This window comes from Mesoplodon bidens, assembly GCF_964165515.1.
Source record: "Mesoplodon bidens genome assembly, chromosome: 2".
Taxonomy (NCBI): Eukaryota; Metazoa; Chordata; class Mammalia; order Artiodactyla; family Ziphiidae; genus Mesoplodon; species Mesoplodon bidens.
The window spans coordinates 67,169,484-67,193,369 of record NC_138177.1 but is presented as its reverse complement, the minus strand read 5'-3'; the positions used below and the strand labels follow the sequence as shown (position 1 = coordinate 67,193,369).

At 39.5% G+C, this 23,886-nt stretch overlaps 1 protein-coding gene across 4 annotated transcripts in view; it reads left to right on the top strand.

Moving 5' to 3' along the window:
* The first annotated feature begins 2,458 nt into the window (after positions 1-2,458).
* The window catches only part of UAP1 (UDP-N-acetylglucosamine pyrophosphorylase 1), a 38,301-nt gene continuing 16,873 nt past the window's right edge, over positions 2,459-23,886 (top strand). For 3 of the 4 annotated variants that reach the window (XM_081256487.1, XM_081256486.1, XM_081256485.1), the window contains exons 1-5: positions 2,512-2,669; positions 11,044-11,380; positions 19,413-19,617; positions 21,705-21,880; positions 23,271-23,443. In XM_081256487.1, coding sequence (XP_081112613.1) covers positions 11,101-11,380; positions 19,413-19,617; positions 21,705-21,880; positions 23,271-23,443 — 834 coding nt within the window. In that variant the 5' untranslated portion in view covers positions 2,512-2,669; positions 11,044-11,100. Of the gene's footprint in view, positions 2,670-11,043; positions 11,381-19,412; positions 19,618-21,704; positions 21,881-23,270; positions 23,444-23,886 lie in introns of all 4 variants that reach the window. The other variant, XM_081256488.1, reaches the window with a different exon arrangement.

The following is a 23,886-nucleotide window of genomic DNA, read 5'->3' as shown; positions in this document are numbered from 1 at the left end:
TTTCCAGGTACTCTCATGTCATTTGAAATTCAAGGTAGTTCTGCTTATTCTTTTCTAATTCTTAAGTTTCTTACAATTCCTCTTAATTGCATTAGAAGAGATCTTCAGTGTAATGTTAAATAATCATGGATAGTGAGCATCCTCGCCTTCTCTGCCATTATTTTTTAATTTAATTTTATTAATTTTTTCTGCCCCACGTGGCATACGGGGTCTTAGTTCCCCAACCAGGGATCGAACCCACACCCCCATGCAGTGGAAGCATGAAGTCTTAACCACTGGACTGCCAGGGAAGTCACTGCTGTTAGTTTTTAAAAGACTATGTATATAAAAAATATTTTAAAAGACAGAAATAACTCTTTAGGTAAGACATTTCTGGATATTTATCTGGTAAGATGAGATTATGGCCCTTTTTATGCCTAGAAACTAGAAAAATATTTTTAGCACAAAGGGTAAAAGTAAAAATTTGATTTTATAATAGTTCGTTGAAAACACTTGTGTTGGGCTCAGTTCTTCCTCTTTTCTTTAATGAACTCTTTAATAGTGATTTTTCTCTTTATTCATTCATTCATCTGAGATTTATAGAATGCCTATAATACTCCAGACACTATTACAGAGTCTTTATCTTTTAATTTTTACTACACCCATGTGAGTTAGGTATTATCCTCATTTTATAAAGGAAGAAATCAGGGTTGAACTGTGATTTTGAATCTGGTCTCCTACGTCAAATTTTTCTAAATTCTCATATATTTCTTCCTCAGGGAGTAGAAATGTAGATGAGTGACACCCAGTATATTTTTAGAAAGCAATTGTCTTACATTCTCTTCCCTTCCTTAAAGGTCACAAAGCTGTATTATTGTGGGGAGGCTTCTAGGTCTCTTCAAGTGGGAACTCAGCAACATTAATGGGAGTAATTTTGTTTTTAGTTATCATGAAAGGTTTGAGGGAAATGTTCTTTATAGTATCAGGGATCCAAACAACAAAAGGTTTTCCAGATGATGGTAAGTATATCAAGGTATTCAGGACCTAGAACAGTGCCTGACATAGTATAAGCACTCACATAAAAACAGTTACAATTTATTTAGTATTTACTCTGTTCCACATTGTTCTTGTATTGACTGGTTTAATCCTCACAACACCCCTAAGGGGCATAATTATTATTGTCTGTATTTTATAGATGAGAAAACTGATGTAGAAAAGTTAAGTTGCCAAAGATTCCAAGCAATGAAGAAGCTGGAATTCTGCAGATCTCATGTTCATAACCACTACAACTATAAATCTTTCAAACAAATGGATGACATTCTGTGATCATGAAAGATAGTGTTCAATCTCCTGAATGTATAACTACCAGCATTACTCATCCAGGGTAAAATTTTGTTACTTAATGCAGTGGATGATTTTGAAATTGATAAAGAAAATTAAAAGGCTCTTGCACTCAAGAAGGTGGAAGAAAGGCACCGAGATGCCTGAATTTCTTAGGTATTTTGTTAAATCTAGATGTTTTGGTATTTCAACATTTTGGACTTCTTGCAGAAACTGTGCCAAGTGCCACGCGTAAACACAGCTTTTAAAGGCACAGTGCCGAGCATATAATCGCATGTGCACATCCACACAAGGTTATATGGTATACAGGCAATAATAAACAGTCGCACAGCAATGGCCTTGGAGGTCAACCAGTCCAACGACACTTTTCGTGTCATATACTGAGGCCCAGGGAGGTTAAGACCACAGTCACACAAAGCTGACATCGGGCTCAGTCTCTATGGCGCGCGCTTTTCATTTTCTCAGGTTACCTAATACATTTGCTTGCATTTCCTCTCTTGGTTTTTTTTTTTTTTTTTTTTTTTTGGTGCCTATTTGTGCAAAGGTAAATGGGTCTGGTTTCACGTGCTTGCGACCCCAAACACCATAGAACAGAAACACGGTCAGGGCCCTGACTACCTGGCCAACTTGAGACGAAATAGTAGCGCAAGGTCAGAGGGCGCGACAGGCCCGCCCCTGGGGTTCTGCGCTGAGACGTCTGCTGCCGCGCTTTCGCAACCCTCCGTGTGGGTGGTCGGACAAACGCAACCCGGATGACACAGCTCCCAGTCCAGCTCCGCGGTCCGTTTTGGAAAAAGGGGGGCGCCCCGAGCCGTGGGGCCACAGGAAAGACTAGGAGCCGCAGGAGGGCACCTCGAGGAACAACACAGTGACGTCAGAGATCTTAGGGCCTAGCCGTGGTACCTCCGCTGGGCTCGAAACTCGCCCCACCCAGCGAACGCAAAGGACACACCTCCCAGCCGGGAGGACGCTGGGGGCGGGGCCACCTACTGACAGGACCCTCGCGCCATCCCCATTGGACTGGAGAATGAGTGACGCGAGAGGCCCCGCCCCTCCCCGCCCCGCTCCTTCGTGGCGCTCCTCTCCGCGCCCGCCTCGTCGCTTGCTCTGTGGGCGCTGACGTGTCTGGGCGGGTGGTTGCGACGCCTCCCCGCGCGGCCAGCCACTCGTCGCGGCGACGGAGGGGCGGGGTGGCCGGGGCCGGCGCTCCCCCTGGCCCCAGCTCCCGGCCCGCCCCGCCGCCCCGGCCCCCTGGATGAGGGTATATATTCGGAGCGGGCGCTGGACGCCGATGAGTGGCCGCGCCGAAGGAGCCGGAGCTGGGCGGAGCTGTGGTCGCGCCGAGAGAGGTGAGGGGCTCCCAGCTCACTCGCTGTCTACTCTTGGCACCCTGGAGGAGACGGCGGGACTCGGGACCCGGGGCGGGTGGGGGCCTGGTGCCGCCACGCACACGCTTCCACGGCCACGCGCGCGACGTGGACACGCGGCGCACGTACGTGCAAAGAGCCAGCAACCTGGCACACGCCGAGGAGCGCGCTGCCCACCCACACTGCTCCCGTGTGGCCCGCAGCGCTTCTCAGTGCTGGCATGAGGGCGCCCACATGGGCAATGTCTGCAATCAGGGGTTTGTCAAGCGGTTGGGAGCGGAGCCTCGCCTGGACCTGGGATGGGGGCCTTGAGGTTCTCAGGCTAGGGCCTTGTGCACACTTATGCCAAGCTTGGGGGGCCTACAGTGGGGACAAGTCGTTGGAACTGTGCGGTGGGAGTGAGTTGGGGTGTCCTGTGTAAATGAGGGAAAGACTCTGAAAGCGTTGATGGTAAGGATTGGAGATACTTGTGGGGGCCATGAGAGTGGGACAAAGGCTACTTGCCACTTTCGTTTTGTTTTAATACTGGTGATGGAAGAGGGTTGAAATTTCTGGCTTTCCCCTGGCTTGGCCAAGCAGAAACATGGGATTGGAGGGTTCAGAGCACGCATGTGCCGTATGGCTTCCCGAAGATTTTGTTAAGTTTGGCCTGACCCTATGCTATATTTATTTGTACATGGTTTATGAAATCTGAAATCAGGGAATAGTGATTATGATAATGTGTGTATGTTATTATGTAGTGCCTTTAGTTTAAGGGTTTTCTGGTGAAATTAACTAGGTGTGGATCGAAGGCAGTTTCTGTTCCTTCACTGTTATTGAGTTGCCTCACTTAGCTTGGGCTAAAAAAGACTTAATAGGCTATGCTGTGAAGCATTTAAAGGGTTCAATGGTCATGTCTCCTCCCCATGACTATTTTTCAAACGCTCTAAGAGGTTACTTATCAATTTGGGGGACATAATATAGCCGCAGATACAGAGGTAGGAAGGAGACCAGAAAAGGAGGGGGAAATACTAAATATCTTTTAGACTTGAATTTAAATTCTAATAAAGTTATATTTGATAATGGTGGGCTACTGCCAAATATGTCATTGTTTTAATGCAGATGCATTGCTATGGCCATGTAGCAGGTTCTGTCATAATTTCTAGATCTTCAACTTTTTCAGACTTTGGTTGTCAAAGTAAAAATCCTTGTCTAATTCTCTTATTTACTACTGCTTACCATTACACACATGCACACACCTCTTATGAGAATTAATGGAGAAAATAATACTATTTTTGTGGCATGGAGGTGGTTATGTCTGGTTCATCCTGTAAAGTTCCTCTCCTACTTGTCCTGTACATTTTCTTCCTTTCTCCATTCTGTTGGCTTATGAACTCAGTTTTGCAAAGTGAGTCAGGTATAAGAAAATCAAGTGTGTCTGTATTTTTGAATAAAGTACAAATCACCTGTTTCTCTTGCCACCCCTCTCTTTTTACACACATACACACATGCACATACACACGCACATGGAGATAACAGAGTCTTTCTCCTGAGGGTCAGTATAGCATGATGGTTAAGAACGTGAACTTAGGAGTCAGGCTGTTAGGGTTTGAATCCTAGCTCTGTCACTTTACTGGTTTTGGACCTTGAGCACGTTATCTCTGTGGCTCAATTTCTTCCTCTGTAAAGCAATCCCAATAACAGTACCTTAGAGTTGTTTTGAGGATTAGCAGCTATCTATAAAGCAATAAGAATCGTGCTGCCATATATATGTTAGTGTTCGTTGTTATTGCCCCTTCTAGGGACCCACAGATGTAGGTTCTCTTAACCTGAGTTTGTAAATGGTGTTTGATGTTTAATAGTCCTCATGAGGTAGAGAGTATTATTAATCCCACTTTACAGGTGGGGAAACGGAGGCATAGGGAAATAAAGCTGAACTCCAGAATTTTGCTCTCAACTACCTTGTATACTGCCTTTTACTATTCTTACAGGAGAAGATACTTGCTTTTTCTTTGGTACCTACTTTTCCTCTGTCCTTTATATCTGAGCTAAGCAATTACAATGCAGTGATGATTCTTTACAGTGTGTCTCAAATTTATCCCTTTCACTCTTATTTCCTCTGCAACAAATCTGGTTGCTCTTTGGTTTTTCACACCTGCAGTTGTCTTTTAACTTGTTTTCCTGCTTCTAATTTTCCCTCCTTACAGTCTGTTTTGTGCCATGCTCTTTTCTCTCATCTCTCTAAAGCATGGTGGAACGACCCTGTTTAGTAATCTGTGTTGGCTTCCTGTTACCTCCTCTGTTTGGTCTAAATTCCTTTGCTTAGTTTTCAAGGCTCTTCATGGGTTAGCCCTAACCTACATCATTTCCCATCATTCTACATAAAACTTCAACTTTCTTACTGCTCTCCATCCTACACATGTTTACTTATCATGGCCACCAGGCTCTGCTTGTTTCCTAATCTTGTCTATATAATCTCTTCAACCCTTGAGACACAGCTAGATCATACTTACTTTGTGAACTCTTTCTGGACAATGCCTGTCTTCTCTTGCATTTATCTGTATTAGCTGAGTAGATTAAATATTTCCTCATTCTCCTATTTTTTATTACTATTAACATTTGGCTGAATTATCATGGAATGCTCTTAAAAAGCATCTCCTTATCACTTGATTGTTATGTGTGTATTGCTTGTCCTTTAGGGGTCAATTCTTTTTTTTTAATTTCATTTATTTTTTATACAGCAGGTTCTTATTAGTTATCTATTTTATACGTATTAGTGTATACGTGTCAATCCCAATCTCCCAGTTCATCCCACTGCCACCCACCACATTCCCCCCTTGGTGTCCATACGTTTGCTCTCTGCATCTGTGTCTCTATTTCTGCCATGCAAACTGGTTCATCTGTACCATTTTTCTGGATTCCACATATACACATTAATATACGATATTTGTTTTTCTCTTTCTGACTTACTTCACTCTGTATGACAGTCTCTAGATCCATCCACGTCTCTAGAAATGACTCAATTTCGTTCCTTTTTATGGCTGAGTAATACTGCATTGTATATATGTACCAAATCTTCATTATCCATTCGTCTGTCAATGGGAATTTAGGTTGCTTCCATGACCTGGCTATTGTAAATAGTGCTGCAATGAACATTGGGATGCATGTGTCTTTTTTTTTTTTTTTTTTTTTTGCGGTATGTGGGCCTCTCACTGTTGTGGCCTCTCCCATTGCGGAGCACAGGCTCCGGACGCGCAGGCTCAGCGGCCATGGCTCACGGGCCCAGCCGCTCCGCGGCATGTGGGATCCTCCCAGACCGGGGCATAAATGCCAGAGATTTCTGTGCATTAATTTTGTATCCTGCAACTTTACCAAATTCACTGATGAGCTCTAGTAGTTTTCTGGTGGCATCTTTAGGATTCCCTTTATATAGTATCATGTCATCTGCAAAGAGTGACAGTTTTACTTCTTCTTTTCCAATTTGTATTTCTTTTATTTCTTTTTCTTCTCTGATTGCCATGGCTAGGACTTCCAAAACTATGTGGAATAGTAGTGGTGAGAGTGGACATTCTTGTCTTTTTCCTGATCTTAGAGGAAATGCTTTCAGTTTTTCACCATTGAGAATGATGTTTGCTGTGGGTTTATCGTATATGGCCTTTATTATGTTGAGGTAGGTTCCCTCTGTGCCCACTTTCTGGAGAGTTTTTATCATAAATGGGTGTTGAATTTTGTCAAAAGCTTTTTCTGCATCTACTGAGATGATCATATGGTTTTTCTTCTTCAATTTGTCAATATGGTGTATCACATTGATTGATTTGCATATATTGAAGAATCCTTGCATCCCTGGGATAAATCCTACTTGATCATGGTGTATGATCCTTTTAATGTGCTGTTGGATTCTGTTTGCTAGTATTTTGTTGAGGATTTTTGCATCTGTATTCATCAGTGATATTGGTCTGTAATTTTCTTTTTTTGTAGTTTCTTTGTCTGGTTTTGGTATCAGGGTGATGGTGGCCTCATAGAATGAGTTTGGGAGTGTTCCGTCCTCTGCAAGTTTTTGGAAGAGTTTTGAGAAGGATGGGTGTTAGCTCTTCTCTAAATGTTTGATAGAATTCACCTGTGAAGCCATCTGGTCCTGGACTTTGTTGGAAGATTTTTTTTTTTTTTTTTTTTTTTTGTGGTACGCAGGCCTCTCACTGTCGTGGCCTCTCCCATTGCGGAGCACAGGCTCCGGACGCACAGGCTCAGTGGCCATGGCTCATGGGCCCAGCCGCTCCGTGGCATGTGGGATCTTCCCAGACCGGGGCACGAACCCGTGTCACCTGCATTGGCAGGCGGACTCTCAACCACTGTGCCACCAGGGAAGCCCTGTTGGAAGATTTTTAATCACAGTTTCAATTTCATTACTTGTGATTGGTCTGTTCATATTTTCTATTTCTTCCTGGTTCAGTGTTGGAAGGTTATACCTTTCTAAGAATTTGTCCATTTCTTCCAGGTTGTCCATTTTATTGGCACAGAGTTGCTTGTACTAGTCTCTTATGATGCTTTGTATTTCTGCGGTGTCCATTGTAACTTCTCCTTTTTCATTTCTAATTTTATTGATTTGAGTCCTCTCCCTCTTTTTCTTGATGAGTCTAGCTAAAGGTTTATCAGTTTTGTTTATCTTCTCAAAGAACCATCTTTTAGTTTTATTGATCTTTGCTGTTGTTTTCTTTGTTTCTGTTTCATTTATTTCTGCTCTGATCTTTATGATTTCTTTCCTTCTACTAACTTCAGGTTTTGTTTATTCTTCTTTCTCTAGTTCCTTTAGGTGTAAGGTTAGATTATTTGAGATTTTTCTTGTTTCTTGAGGTAGGATTGTATTGCTATAGCTTCCTTCTTAGAACTGCTTTTGCTGCATCCCATATGTTATAGATCTTCATGTTGTCATTGTAATTTGTCTCTAGGTATTTTTTGATTTCCTCTTTGATTTCTTCAGTGATCTCTTGGTTTTTTAGTAGTGCACTGTTTAGCCTCCATGTATTTGTGTTTTTTACAGTTTTTTTCCTGTAATTGATTTCTGATCTCATAGCATTTTGGTTAGGAAAGATGCTTGATATTTCAGTTTTCTTAAATTTTCCAAGACGTGATTTGTGACCCAAGATGTGATATTATCCTGGAGAATGTTCCATGTGCACTTGAGAAGAAAGTGTATTCTGCCACTTTTGGGTGGAATGTCCTTTAAATATCAATTAAATATGTCTGCTCTATTGTGTCATTTAAAGCTTGTGTTTCTGTATTAATTTTCTGTCTGGATGATCTGTCCATTGGTGTAAGTGAGATGTTAAAGTCCCCCACTATTATTGTGTTACTGTCAATTTCCTCTTTTATAGCTGTTAACAGTTGCCTTATGTATTGAGGTGCTCCTATGTGGGGTGCATATATATTTATAATTGCTATATCTTCTTCTTGGATTGATCCCTTGATCATTATGTAGTCTCCTTCCTTGTCTCTTGTAACATTCTTTATTTTAAAGTCTGTCTTGTCTGATATGCATATTGATTCTCCAGCTTTCTTTTGATTTCCATTTGCATGGAATATCTTTTTCCATCCCCTCACTTTCAGTCTGTATGTGTCCCTAGGTCTGAAGTGGGTCTCTTGTAGACAGCATATATATTGGTCTTTTTTTTGTATCTGTTCAGCGAGCCTGTGTCTTTTGGTTGGAGCATTTAATCCATTCACTTTTAAGGTAATTATTGACATGTATGTTCATTTTACCATTTTCTGAATTGTTATGGGTTTGTTTTTGTAGGTCCTTTTCCTCTCATGTGTTTCCCACTTAGAGAAGTTCCTTTAGCATTTGTTGTAGAGGTGGTTTGGTGCTGCTGAAATCTCTTAGCTTTTGCTTGTCTGTACAGCTTTTATTTCTCCATTGAATCTGAATGAGATCCTTGCTGGGTAGAGTAATCTTGGTTGTACATTCTCCCTTTCATCACTTTAAATAAATTGTGCCACTCCTTTCTGGCTTGTAGAGTTTCTGCTGAGAAATCAGCTGTTAACCTTATGGGAGTTCCCTTATATGTTATTTGGCGTTTTACCCTTGTTGCTTTCAGTAATGTTTCTTTGTCTTTAATTTTTGTCAATTTGATTACTGTGTGTCTTGGCGTGTTTCTCCTTGGGTTTATCCTGCCTGGGACTCTTTGCGCTTCCTGGATTTGGGTGGCTATTTCTTTTCCCGTGTTAGGGAAGTTTTCTACTATAATCTCTTCAGGTATTTTCTTGGGTCCTTTCTCTCTCTCTTCTCCTTCTGGGACCCCTGTAATGCAAATGTTGTTGGTTTAATGTTGTCCCAGAGGTCTCTTAGGCTGTCTTCATTTCTTTATTCTGTTCCGCAGCAGTGAATTCCACCATTCTGTCTTCCAGGTCACTTATCTGTTCTTCTTCCTCAGTTATGCTGCTATTGTTTCCTTCTAGTGTATTTTTCATTTCAGTTATTGTACTGTTCATCTCTGTTTGTTTTTTCTTTAATTCTTCTAGAACTTTGTTAAACATTTCTTGCATCTTCTCGATCTTTGCCTCCATTCTTTTTCTGAGGTCCTGTATCATCTTCACTATCATTATTCTGAATTCTTTTTCTGGAAGGTTGCCTGTCTCCACTTCATTTAGTTGTTTTTCTGGGGTTTTATCTTGGTCCTTCATCTGGTACAACATCCTCTGCCTTTTCATTTTGTCTCTTTTTCTGTGAATGTGGTTTTCCTTCCATAGGCTGCACAATTGTAGTTCTTCTTGCTTCTGTTGTCTGCCCTGTGGTGGATGAGGCTATCTAAGAGGCTTGTGCAAGCTTCCTGATGGGAGGGACTGGTGGTGGGTAGAGCTGGGTGTTGCCCTGGTAGGCAGAGCTCAGTAAAACTTTAATCTGCTTGTCTGCTGATGGGTGGGCCTGGGTTCCCTCCCTGATGATTGTTTGGCCTGAGAAGACCCAGGACTGGAGCCTACCAGTGGAGCTCTTTGGTGGGGCTAATGGTGGACTCTGGGAGGGCTCACGCCAAGGAGCATTTCCCAGAACTTCTGCTGCCACTGTCCTTGTCCCTGTGGTGAGTCACAGCCACCCCCCACCTCTGCAGTAGGCCCTCCAACACTAGCAGGTAGGTCCAGTTCAGTCTCCCTTGGGCTCACCGCTCTCTCCGCTGGGTCCCGGTGCACACACTACTTCGTGTGTGCCCTCCAAGAGTGGAGTCTCCACTTCCCCCAATCCTGTCAAAGTCCTGCAATCAAATCCCACCAGCCTTCAAAGTCTGATTCTCTAGGAATTCCACCTCCTCTTGGCGACCCACAGTTTGGGAAGCCTGATGTGGGGCTCAGAACCTTCACTTCACTGGGTGGACCTCTGTGGTATAAGTGTTCTCCAGTTGGTGCATCACCCACCCAGCGGCTATGGTATTTGATTTTATTGTGATTGCGCCCCTCCTACCATCTCATTGTGGTTTCTCCCCTGTCTTAGGATGTGAGGCATCTTTTTTGGTGAGTTCCAGTGTCCTCCTGTCGATGATTGTTCAGCAGTTGTGATTCTGGTGCTCTCGCAAGAGGGAGTGAGCACACGTCCTTCTGTTCCACCATCTTGAACCAATCTCCTGGGCTCAATTCTTAGTAAAAACAGTGGACATATTTTATTGCTTCTTTGTGGAAGTTGCTCTTGAAATAAAATGTATTTTTTATAATTATAGGGTTCCTGTCTTCTTGATATTGTTGTATTCTGAATTCTGTGTTTCTGTCCTTAGCGATAAAAGGAGAAGGGGTTGAAATATTAAACAGTCAAGTGTTCTTTCAGTAGTAGCTTAGTGGTCAGAGAGGAGTAGTATAGAGGCAACTAGAGCCCTGGGATCAGACTGTCTGCATTCACACCCTAGCTCCACCAGTCAGCCGGGTTGCTTTGCCTCTCTGTGCCTCATTCTCCTCAACTGTAAAGCGATGATAATAATAGTATTTATGTCATAGAGCTGTTGAAAATTACATGAGACCATGTAGGTAAAGTACTTGGTGCAGTGCCTCGTATATAAGAATAATTAGCATTGTCTTACAAGTTTGATCTCTTATGAGTATGATCATGATGGAAAGGCAGAATTTCCTTAACAGCAAGGGTTTTAAAAATTTTTTTATTTTTTATTTTATTAAAGATTTATTTTGGCCACACTGTGGGGCTTTCAGGATCTTACTTCCCCAACCAGGGATTGAACCCGGGCCCTGGCAGTGAAAGCACTGAGTCCTAACCACTGGACCACAGGGAACTCCCAAGACTTTTTTTTTTTTTTTTTTTTAATGTACTTACTTTTAACAGGAAAAGTCTCCTCAGGTTTTGAGGTTGGACTTTGACCTGCTACTCATTTCTTTTCTCTTTCAGGTTTACAGGTACAGAAATTACACCCCAGTTATCACAAAACTTGGCTACCAGAGCATTATGAACGTTAATGCCCTCAAACTCAGGTTGTCCAAAGCTGGGCAAGAACACCTGTTGCAATTCTGGAATGAGCTGGAAGAAGCCCAACAGGTAGAACTTTTCACAGAGCTCCAGGCCATGAACTTTGAGGAGCTGAACTTCTTTTTTCAAAAGGCCATTGAAGGATTTAACCATTCCTCCCAGCCAGAGAAAGTGGACGCACGGATGGAACCTGTCCCTCGAGAGGTGTTGGGCAGTGCTACCAGGGATCAAGATCAGCTGCAGGACTGGGAAAGTGAAGGTACTGAGCATGGGAAGATTTGCTCGAAGGCTTATTATGAGATGTACTAAAACCATTAAAGTAACAATATTTTCACTTCCTGAAGACCTTAAACCAGGTGACTGATCTGAGAGTGACAGATTGTGTGGCCAAGAGGCCGCAGTGGCTCCTGTTGCCAGTCTCTTCATTCTCTTTTCATTTCTGGTGCCTCATTCAAGGCTCTTCTCATTCAAGTCATAATTTGCCTCTAGCCTCTTTCCTTTCTCAGTGTCCATACTTCTATTAGATTTCCCTTCCTGAAGCACAAGCTGAATGGTTCCGTTTATGCTAGCTTACTCCAAAACCCTCCCCTAACACGGCCCTATCCAATCTTGTCTCTTATGTTTCTCTCCACTGCTACTGCCCCACACCTTTCAGCTGGACCCTGTAATTCACCTTTCTCTGAACATTCTAGTATGCCTTTCCTGCCTTTGCTCATGCTCATCCTTAGCTGGGTCTGGCCTTTACCCCTTCTCCATGTAGCTGGATCACCTTGTGATGCCACCTGTCTCCTGGAGCTGTGCAGTGAGGTGGCTCTGCCACTTGGGAAACTTACACTCATTCTCCAAGGTTCACCACACATACTCTTTGATCTGTCATCTTTTTGTCAGTGTCCCAGGTTGAAATTATTTGTCCATGCTCATCTTTCATTTTTCCTTATAATAAGGGTTGTTTATGTCTGTCTTCATCATTACATTGTAAACTTTTAAAGAGCAGCCTGTGTCCTAGGTGTCTATGTATGTCACATAGCATTTAGAGCAGTGTTTTGCAGTTATATGTTGGTTGATAAATGTTGAATTTCCACAATGCTTTTTCCTCTAAAGCATATCATAAAATCTGTCCCCAGAGCTAGTACTAATGAGTGCTTTTGACAATGGCAAAATAGCTAAAATTTAGCTTTTTTTGGTAGGGTTAAGAACTGTGGTTTTTATAATCTACTACTCCTCCATAAGTAAAAGTGACTAAATATTGCAGGCCCTTGAGTGTTTGTACATGCTTCTTGTCAAATCTGGACCTCATTTCCTCAGCTGTAGAATGAACAGATTGGACTAATACTTTTTCCTTTTTAAAAAAAAACATTACTTTATCACAAAAATAATATCAAAGTAACAGATATACTGTAGAGAAATTGCCCATAACCTCATGAAATCTATGTTTTTATTTGTCCACATTGCCACCTAGTACTTGATTATATACATATTTACTTTTATAGGTATGATTTATAGTCTATATTTGCACCACACTATGGGTATTTTTATTGTCTTTCGCTTTTTGGCACTCCCTGCAACCCCCCAAAAAAGAAACATAACTGCCATTATCAACCTTCTTCTCTGCCATTATCTTCATGTCTTTCTCTGGGCTTACAGATCTACTGTTTTTCAAACTGTTCCAAAGACCTCTAGGGTTTCGACTGCTGGTGAAACTGTGGAGAGGGGGGAACAGATACTAAACAGGTAGGTCTCCAGCCCCTTCATCTCCCCACTCCAGGAGCAGTTCTACTTTGACCTGTTTTTATGTATTTGATACATAAACAAATAAACCTCTTTACATGAGGTTTTACTTAAAAGGGGTTGAAGATTAAAAACATTGAAAATAATTGGATAATCTTCAATGAGGGCCCTTTCATATTTAAAATGCTTGGTAGTGGCTAACCTCGCTTCTTACTTAGAACAGGGCTCTGCCACTAAGATGTGAGAGAGTGACTTCCAGATGGATCCTTCTGAATGGAGGACAGTAGTGACACTGTGACCCTCACTAACTTTGGATTCATTAATCTTTCCCTCCCTCCCTGGGTTTCACCAAAAGCCACACAGGACCTCTTCTTATCCTCTGGTATTCCAGCTGCCTGTATTTCTCCTTGTGATTTTATGGAGATGAAGTCTTAGAATTAACTCTTATGGAAAGCCAAAGCTTTGGTCTTGTATAATGGGGACCATGAGCAACAGTCAAGACTTCCTATAGTTTGAGTCTTCTTTATGGCCTTTTTGTTGGAATCTGTGGAACAAAAGTCTACATTTATGACTTTTCATTTAGATTAAAATCCAGAACTGTTACAAGCAAGTCTAGTATAAGAAGGTGCAAAGCAAACTTCCTTTTGGCTTGCTGTCAAGGGAAGAATATTTATTTGTGGCTTAAGCAATAGGGGTGGAGAGGGAGACTTTTTAACTGACATTACAACCTTTTCATTAGGTAGAAACTGCCATATGTGTGCAAATTCCTAACAAAATGAAGTTTCTGCAGTAAGTTATCAAAGGAAAGAGATTGCCATTGCAAAGATTTCAATGCTTTATTTCAGATAGTAGGAAATTCCTGATAATTATATCAAAGACAACCTCCCCCCCAGCCCCCGCTGCGCCTGCCCCCATCCCACTGCCCCAGGATAGGGGAAATAAAAGCATTGTACAATAATTTCAAGGGGTCTGGTGGCTACTGACATTAGAAATTTTAACACCTAGTGTGGAAAATTATTGGTGAAGGATAAATACCTAAGCTACCACTGTGCCCTTTATTGAAGAGAGGTCTTGTTTTGATTTAATTCTTGAAGTGTTCTGGCCAGTTGTAGAAAATGGAATGTAGAGGGGTAACTGAAAAACCTCTGTCTTACAAAACTGAGATCTTGGAAGAAGTAATTCAGAAGCTTCAATGAGAATATCATTTTAGAAAAGATATTCACACTGGGAAAATATATTTGCTTAAAAAAAATCCCGTTCTTTATTAAAAGAAATGCATGCTTAAACTGAACACAAAACAATCTTGTAATTCTGTGTTATAATAAGAAATTAATATTCAGTGTTAGCCCTTTTTTTTTAACCTGTGAGACATTTAAAAAATTAATCCATGTAGCACTGTAGAAAAGTAAATGGATTGTTTAGAAAAAATGTATTCATAACATTATCCTCTTCTACATTTCCTGAAATCTAGGACAGTGATATTTCTAATAGATTTGTTTTATTTTAAAAATAACACATACTTATTTTGGAGAAGTTGGAAAATACTAAGAATTACAAAGGAATAAAGATAAATCTCTGCTGTCCCACAATCCAGAGATAAATATTCGCTAGTAATATTTTATAGTATTTTCTTATATATACACACACGTACATTAGGATTATAGTTTATGTATAGCCTGCTCCAGAAATTGTTATTATGAAAAATTTCAGGCATATTTGGAAGCAGATATTTGGTGACAAAAAATAGTATAATGAACTTCTATATATGCATTACCTTAATTAAATAATTATCAAAATTTTGCTAATTTTGTTTAATCTATCCCTCTTTCATTTTTCTCTGCTGTAGTATTTTAAGGCAACTTGCAAACATTGTTTACCCTCATAAAATTCAGTATACATCTCTTAAGTGTAAGGACATTTTCTTCCTAATTACGATGCCATTATTATACCTAATGAAATTCACAATAATCCCCCAGTATCTAAAACCAGTTCAAATAGAGATTTCCCTTATTAGTCTACTTTTTTTTTTTTTTTTTTTTTAAAGAAGATGTTGGGGGTAGGAGTTTATTGATTTATTTATTTATTTTTGCTGTGTTGGGTCTTCGTTTCTGTGCGAGGGCTTTCTCTAGTTGTGGCAAGCGGGGGCCACTCTTCATCGCGGTGCGCAGGCCTCTCACTATCGCGGCCTCTCTTTTTGCGGAGCGCAGGCTCCAGACGCGCAGGCTCAGTACTTGTGGCTCACGGGCCTAGTTGCTCTGCGGCATGTGGGATCCTCCCAGACCAGGGCTCGAACCCGTGTCCCCTGCATTAGCAGGCAGATTCTCAACCACTGCGCCACCAGGGAAGCCCTAGTCTACTTTTTGTGCTTAATATTTTGGGGAAGTAGTTAATCCATAAAATAATTGTTTCACCTGTAAAATGTGATTAAAAATTAAAGACTTAAAATATCTCCTCTCTCGTGTATAGTCTTTCTTCATTTCCACCAGTTGAATAGCCTTTTTATCCCACCCCTTGTCCAGCAGTCCTGAAAGTTTAGATAGAAAGCTCTGGCAATGCTCTGCATCAGAAGCACCTGTGCCATCCTCCTTGTTTCAGGCACATGCTCAAATCAAAAAGTATGTATGAGAGGAACTAGTCCAAGCAGGAAGTTATCCAGGAAGCAGTTGACCTGTGAGAAGCCACTGTAAACTCTTCTCTCTGTTTGTTGTAAATGTTATCAGGAAAAGTGCTCAGACTCTGTTGGGCTAACATGCATGACTCCCCAGGGAGAGAGGTATACCCCTGCCCTGGAAATGGCTCATTCTGGCTTGATTTTTTTTTTTAAACTTCTGATTTAGTGTGTGTTAGGTCCTGATTTCTGTGGGAAGGTAATTAACTCTAGTGACCTGTAATGAAAAGATGATATAGTAATGTACTTTTCAGGGTTTTTTCCCCATATATTTGCAGAAGTTTTGGGATAGAAGTTCATAATTTCCTAATTGTCACATGGGTTAAGTACATTTATAATCAGTTAACATTTTTCAAATAGGTGCAGTGCTGCCTGTATAAAATTTATGGTATGACCCATACAGTTTGAAATCATGTATATTGCCATGTAACTAAAAGGCTTACTGAATTTTATTGGCCTGATTAATTTCAAGAAGTATTTTATCTGTCATTATAAGACAGATACTAATTTATGTTACACACTTTTGATAAACATTGCAGTTTTATTGTAGTAACACAGTTGAAATGGATGAATACTTCAGCCCCACATGATTTGGTATTGTTAACAACAGCTGTAGCTACATTTATTTAGTTCTTGAATTGCAGCTGGCTTTGATACTCTAGTGACTGCTTTCTTTCCTCTTGTTTTTCTCTGTCCATAAGTGAGATGCATACGCAGGAAGAAGTTAATGCAGAGACACCTTTTTATCACAAATATTTATGGGTTGTGTTATAATTCATTATAATAGTTGTAGCTAGATGGAGATAAGATGTAAATGTAGATCTGCCTGGAAATGTACCCCTGGCAAGCATGGTCTCAATGCTACTTTTAAGACATAGTGATTAGATGGCTTATCAGGTCCACAGATGGAAAGAAGAATTGGAGAAAGTATGGCTGTCGGGGGCTTAGGAAACAAACACATGCCATTTATTTCAATGAAGAAAGAGACCACTATCAGCTGTTGGTTAGCACAGCTTTAGAATGGAAACATTTGGAAATTTGGAATGAAGCAGTAGTTTAGGGAACTGATCCAAGGAAGAGAAAAGGTTATACAGTGATATTTTGATAACCAGTAAGAATCTGTGCTGGTTGGTGTTGCTTGGCCATCTGGCAAGCAGGAGCTCAGATGTGGAGCTGACTCTGGGAGTGTGGCTCTTACCTTTTACAGGTAAGGGAGCTGAGAGAAGAAACTTACTTTTGGACCGAAGGTAAAAGTAAGAAGGCAGGAAGGATGATTAGAGCCATATTAACAGTACAACTTAAAACACATGTGCTCTATAAAGAAAATAAATAGTACCAAAAAAACAAAGACCTTTGTGTCCAGAATATTTATCTGGGACATTTGGGGAACATGTTTAGAAATATTTTTGATTCCTGCACCTTTGGTGGTATGTGAGGGTCCAGACAGACTGAAGTTATTTATCTGCCATTCTAAAATGGTGCAAAATCTGACCTGAACAGACATGAGACTATTGATAAACTTTTTGTATCCCACTTAATGTGATTATAAGGTACTGTCTCAGATCTGCTGGGGTAAAATATAACATATTGTCTGTGTACTATATTCCTTTTTAAATTTTGAAGAGTTCTGCATTCTGAAATAAAATTCTGAAATAAATCTGGTTTAGGTAAGGAATTGTGGACCTGTATTTTAAAATAATGCTTTTTGGGTCAGTGACAGCAGAGTTAAATTTATTTCCTAGAAACCATAGTTTCTTTCATAACTCAAGGAATAACCAAATGTAAAATGGTTTTCAAAACTGCTTTATATGGTTCCCTGTTCCCTTCAGATTGCTTCATCTCAGCCAGTCTTTGTTACATGGTGGTTGTGGGGAGTGTTTAAACACAACACGGAGCTGGAATGCTGTTAGAAATTCAGTGTTTGGCAAGTTTTGGAGAATATGGGCTCTTCCCAGCTCAGCAGCTTTTCCATGTAGGGTGATGGGTAAGATAGATAAGAAAAGGCAGCACAACCTCTCATGAATTCAGTGGAAAAGAGAAGGAAGGGCAAGAAGGAAATAGGAAGGACAGTTTACACCCCTAAAAATGATGGTACTGTATAATTTATCTGTTAAATGTTTGGGTGTGATAAGAGACTGCTGTAGGCAGTGCAGTGCTGGTGAATAGGTCAAGTTCTAATCCTGATTCACACTTTTTAGTTGTGTGACCTTGAGCAAGATCATTAACTCATCTGAGCCTATTATCTCTAAAATGGGGAAAATTATACCTACCTTTTAGATTTTAGTTACTATTTTGGAGTCTAACATTACCCCTAGTATTTTATTTTCAAACTCTGATAAGGTACAATGAAATTCCATGGAGAAAAGGACAAGGACAATCTAGTTATAGGCAAGGAAGAACGAGAGAAAATTAATTCTCAGATAGCTAAGCTCTCAGCTTTACATCAAAGGTGAGAATTATGGAAATATCTAATGTACTTTTAAATTTTTTGATTGAAAAAATTGCTAGAAAGTTCTTGCATAACATCCTTGGCTGTACTTAGTTACTAGTGAAGACAGATTGTAGAATCAGGACAGTTCTCATTTTATAATGGATTTATTAAGAATATTTCTTTAAGTTCACAATGTACTAGTATATTAGCTTTAGGAAAGCCCAATATATCAAAAACATAAAGCATAAAGCTGGTAAATTAGACAAACCCGCATTCCCTGAAGATGTGAAAAATAATAATAATTGATACTGGCCACCACTGCCCCCTCTGGCTTGGCCTACAATTGTGGATAGTGGCCTGCCTTATTCATAGAATTTCTGAGAATTTTAATGAAAGTATGAAATTCAGAAAATAGAACAAAACCCATCAACCATTGCTTTATCACATCTGAGCTTTTACAGCTTTTCTAGCTTCCCAGAGATCCAGTTTCTTTGTTGCCTCTTCCCACAAGCTACTCTACCTTCTGGTGCTGAAGCTGTCTACCTTAGAGTTATGAGGTAGCTCTTAGAAATGGTACATGGCAAGATTTTATTTTATTTTATTTTTAATCCAAACTGAGAGCCTCTGTCTCTTAATAACATTTATAGTTTCACTTACAGTTTCAAAAAAACTCCATGTCACATCCTTCTGAGCTGCAATAGATGGCCTATTTAAAAAAAAAAGAAGGCATTTTAATAAATTGTACTGAAGTATAATTACATACAATAAAATGCACTAGTTTTATGAGTTTTTAGCAAATTTACACACCCATGTAACTACCACCCCAATCAGATATACAACATTTCCATCATTCCACAAAGTCTCCTGATGCCCTTTTGCAGGCACATCCCCTAAGCTCATTCACTTGAGTTGGGTTTCAAACCAGGTGTCCTGACTTCAGAGCCCGGCTTCTTAACCGTTGGACTACACTGCTTTCCCAACTCAGGGTTTCTTTTCTTTACATTTACTGGATGGTAGCTTGTCTATATGTTTATATGCTCATTGATTGATTAATTGTTATTGATTGATTTATCAGCTGGAGGTAATTTAATAGCATCATCATTCATCCTGAAGCCTAGGGATCTGCTTTTATCCTATCTTTTTCTTAACTTGCCACATCTGATAAGTTGTCAAGTGCTTTTAAAACATTTATAACATCTCTTGGTCTTTGCCTTCCAACCTTATTAGAATAAAAATTATTAGTTCATTAAAGTATATTATTCATTGTTTGGTGTTTGGTTGGGTTATATAAATTTAATTTTTTAATAATAAAAATGTTTTTATTAACAAGATAGTCATCCATGATTACTTGTGAATTCCTTGTCTTTGTGGCTTATGCAGATAGGGTGACTCTTTGCAGCTACCTTTGTATATGTAATCCTAAAGTGTTGAACTATAGAGTGATACACGTATTTTCTTTTTTAGGACTTTCCCAGATTTCTCAGAACAAAGTGGCAGTTCTTCTTCTAGCTGGTGGGCAGGGGACAAGACTTGGTGTTGCATATCCCAAGGGGATGTATGATGTTGGTTTGCCATCCCATAAGACACTTTTTCAGATTCAAGCAGAGCGTATCCTGAAGCTTCAACAGTTAGCTGAAAAATATCATGGCAACAAATGCATCATTCCGTGGTAAGATATTTCTCATTATGGGACAGTGTCTGAACATATATTGGTTTATAATATTCAAAATGCATATGTACTTTATTCATAGGCAGATGTGTTTCCTGTTACTACAGATTTTCTTGGGAGCTATAATTTACCATATATGTTAAAATAATATGTGTTACAGCTAGATAGATAATCACTGTAGCCTTAATGAGCAATATATACTCACCTCCAACTTTTAATCCCTACCTGAGTATCTTTGGGTACTCAGAGGGTTCTCTAGGTCTAGAAACTTCATATTGATTGGTAGTTTGTTTATGTATAGAATTTCTGATTGAAAATCAGTTTCCCTCTGAAATTTGAAAGAATTGCTCCATTGTTTCAGCATTGCTTTGGAGAGGTCCATTGCCACTCTGATTCCCAATCTTTTTTTTTTCCCCCTTTTGCTCTGAAAGAATTTGGGGTCTCTTTTTATCTTTAGTAACTGAAATTTCATGACGACGTGGTATGGATCTATTTTCAGTCACTGCTGTGGGCACTCCGTGGGTTCTCTCACTCTAGAAACTCATATCCTTAAATATTGGGTTATCTAGTCCTCCTGAAACCTCACCCTTCTCCCATACACACCAGCTGAAAGCCCCACTGATTTCTCTGCTGTGGGCCAAACTGGGATTCTCAGTCTCTGATAGTATGTCAGGTCACCAGGGCCTATCTCGGCCAGTGTTCATCTTCTAAACACCAAGAGATTACAGGAAATTCTGCTCTGTTTTTTAAAAGGTTTTGATTTAGCTCTTGAATCTGTTTCTCAGAGCAGCTTTGGAAGTTAGCATGTTTTGAGGGGGAAACCAGCTGTGCGTTTGAAATCCCTCAAGTCCCTAATGTTGTTATTTTAGCCCCAGGTGACCAGCAAAAACTCTGCTGGTTTCTCTGTCCTTCTGCCTGGTCCAAGCTCAGATTCTCTACCACTAGCCTTTACCCCCATCAGCAAATACCCCCAGGAAAAGGCAGCTGCATATCTTCAGCTCTCCTTTGAAAGATTCTCACTCTCTTGAATTTTAGTTCTAATCCATGTTGCTTTTGTAGCTCTCTGATGCCTTTAAAAATAGGCTTTTTGTAATTTCCTCAGCTTTTCTAGCTATTAAGGATGGTATTGGCCAGCTGTGAACTATTTTCTTCATTTTGATTCCCTTGGGGATTTTTGAAGGCCGTCTGTGTTCTAAGTGGCCAAAATTCTACCTACAGCCCTGGCCTCCCACTATCATGTTGGATTTTCTTCTTTTTCTTTCTCCTCACAGCTCAGAATTTATTTTTCTTATGTGGAACAGTTTAGTCACTTCTTTTGTCATCTAAATCATGATGCCCAAAGTTTTTGTGCCCAGGCTTCATAATACTCATAATGCCCAGGATAATTTGTTAATCAGACAGATAATGACTATGCTGGGAAATGATATAATGTTTTTCATTTAACAGATATTAATTGAGTACCTACTTCTGGGTGCTGGGAACCGAGACAGACAGAACCAAAACAGACAAAAATCCCTACTTATATATGGTTTACATTTTAGTAATGGGAAAAGCTATTGTAGTCACTAATTATGGTTTTAGATAGAATTTTTTTCTCTTTTGCTACGGTGACATGGGTTGGAGTTTTGTGACAACAGAGAGTATAATTACACTTTTATGATTTTAAATAAAGGGTGAGCAGAGCCCAGATTCCATTTCAAAATTTTTGTAAAAAGAACCATAAGAGATAATTAGAATGTATTACATTTACCCTTTTCTCCCTATTACTAGAATAGGAGATTTCAACCTAGAATACACTTTTCAGAGTTCTAAAATGTTTACTTGAGCCAGCTGTAGGCTTTCTGTTGCAGGAGATAGGTTTTAATATTGTTACAGATTTATTTTATACATAAGGATTGATGAAGTTACTGGAAGAAATTCCCCTTGGGTAGCAGCTAATGCTGCCTTATCCAGGAAGAGGATGAAGGAAGTGAAAACAATAAGCAGTGCTCTCAAAAATTTTCTTTAGTTTAGGAAATAGACAGGACTTTACTGTGCCCTAATTCACATAGCGCTATGGCTTAGAAGATTTACTTTTCTCTTGCAAGGTATATAATGACCAGTGGCAGAACAATGGAATCTACAAAGGAATTCTTCACAAAGCACAAGCACTTTGGTTTAAAAAAAGAGAATGTAATCTTTTTTCGGCAGGGAATGCTGCCTGCTATGAGTTTTGATGGGAAAATTATTTTGGAAGAGAAGAACAAGGTTTCTATGGCTCCAGGTTTGTAACCATTCTTATTTAATGGTGACTAGAAGTGGTAGTAACACAACTCATTAAATTGTTTTTTTAAAGTACGGTTGATTTACGATATGTAGCTCTTTAAGTTTTGATTTTTTTAATATGGTGACTTGGATGTTAAAAATTAATATTTTAATTATTTTTAAATTTGGCAATGATTAAAAAAAATGGAAATGCCCATGGGTGAAATGGATATGCTTTTATACTTGCTGTGGATGTCTGCTCTTGAGAGCAATTTGAGCAGCATTCAGAGTATTTATTCTCTTTACCCAGTATTTTATATACAGTATTGTTCATGGCTACATTGTTTATTGTAGTGAAAAATTGGAAACCATCTGCTGCTTAAAAAATAAGAGGCTAGATTATAGTTTACCTGTAGCATTAATTCTTAAACAGTATTGAAATAATTGTGTGGAGATATTAATTGACAAAGCGAAATAGTTTCAGTAGGTTAAGTAAGAGAATGAGAAATACAGAGCTGCATGCACAGTTGTAGTTTGCTAATGGCATCCCTAGGATTGGGCAGTGTGCTGCCTGTGTAGCCACATATAGTGACCATAGGTATGATCCCACTATAAAAGTAAATGTGTCAACAGATTCTCATCTCTGTGAAGCTCTTCTTGAAGGAAAGGCTGAAAGGAAATAAAAACATTATTTACAGTGGTGCTTTGCAGGTGTAGGCTTTTATTTCATCTCAACTCTTTCCCCTCCCACTCAATTCTTTTTAATTAATAGAAGAGTTTACTATTTTTAGCTTTGTTTTGTGAAGTTGTCTAATTTTTTGTCATTTAAATTGTAGCTGAGGTTGTTGTTGGAAGAAGTACATTAAAGCAGCACTAAAAATAGATGGGGAAAGAAGAGGCTTTTACATATATTTAGTTTAAATCACCATAGACCTTCATATTAATCTGGTTTCTTAACAAATCATTTGGTATCAATACTCATGTATTTTTATTGTTGAGATGGATGAAATTGTCAGTGTTGGGGCTATAAATACAGAGCTAACTTGAATCATACAAATAAAACTTGAAATGTTATAAAATAATTATTGCCTGTTAAAGAATTTTATGTTTCACAATATATTATAGGCCAAATTGTTAAAAGGGCTGAGTTAAAAAGAAAAGTATGTTCTTTGGGGTTGCCTAGCCCTACATTAATAATGTTATTATACTTATGCTAAATTACCTTCAAAATCACGTAGTATAACTTTTTGACACCTGGATCCTTCCTTATGGACATTCAGTTTTCTTGGCCCTGTAATGTAAAACTGGTTTTCAGAGATCTTCATCCCAGTTGAGAAACATTAAACAATCTTTGGGTTGCCGTCACACTGAGTTCTGGTGTGCTACTAACAGGCTATTTTATTTCCCAGATGGGAATGGTGGTCTTTATCGGGCTCTTGCAGCCCAGAATATTGTGGAGGATATGGAGCAAAGAGGCATTTGGAGCATTCATGTCTATTGTGTTGACAACATATTAGTAAAAGTGGCAGACCCACGGTTCATTGGATTTTGCATTCAGAAAGGAGCAGACTGTGGAGCAAAGGTAATGCCTTTCTCAACTATAATGAGGCTTTAAGTGGTCTTTCTCTTGTCAGTATATACATTCCAGGAGTCAAACTAGATTTATTAGGGTGATTTGGATATTTTAGAATCATTCATCTTCGAAAGTAACTAAACTATCCCGCACCCACTTTTTTTCTTAAATAGGCAACATTTGATTCTAGAAGTAATGATGTATGCTTAGTCCATCACAAGTAAGAGTTTAAAATATGCGAGGATGATTTGTAAGTACCTGGGAAAGTGAATGGTCATCACTAGGCCTGGGATGGGCTTATTAATATCAAGTTGTTGGATTCATTAATATCAAGTTGTATTTGATCAGATTAACCCAGTTTCTTCCTATGACAAAGTTACTGGAGTAGTAGGTAAAGGAAATATGGTAGAAATAGCAGATGTAGACTTCAGTAAGGCATTTGACAGGGTAAC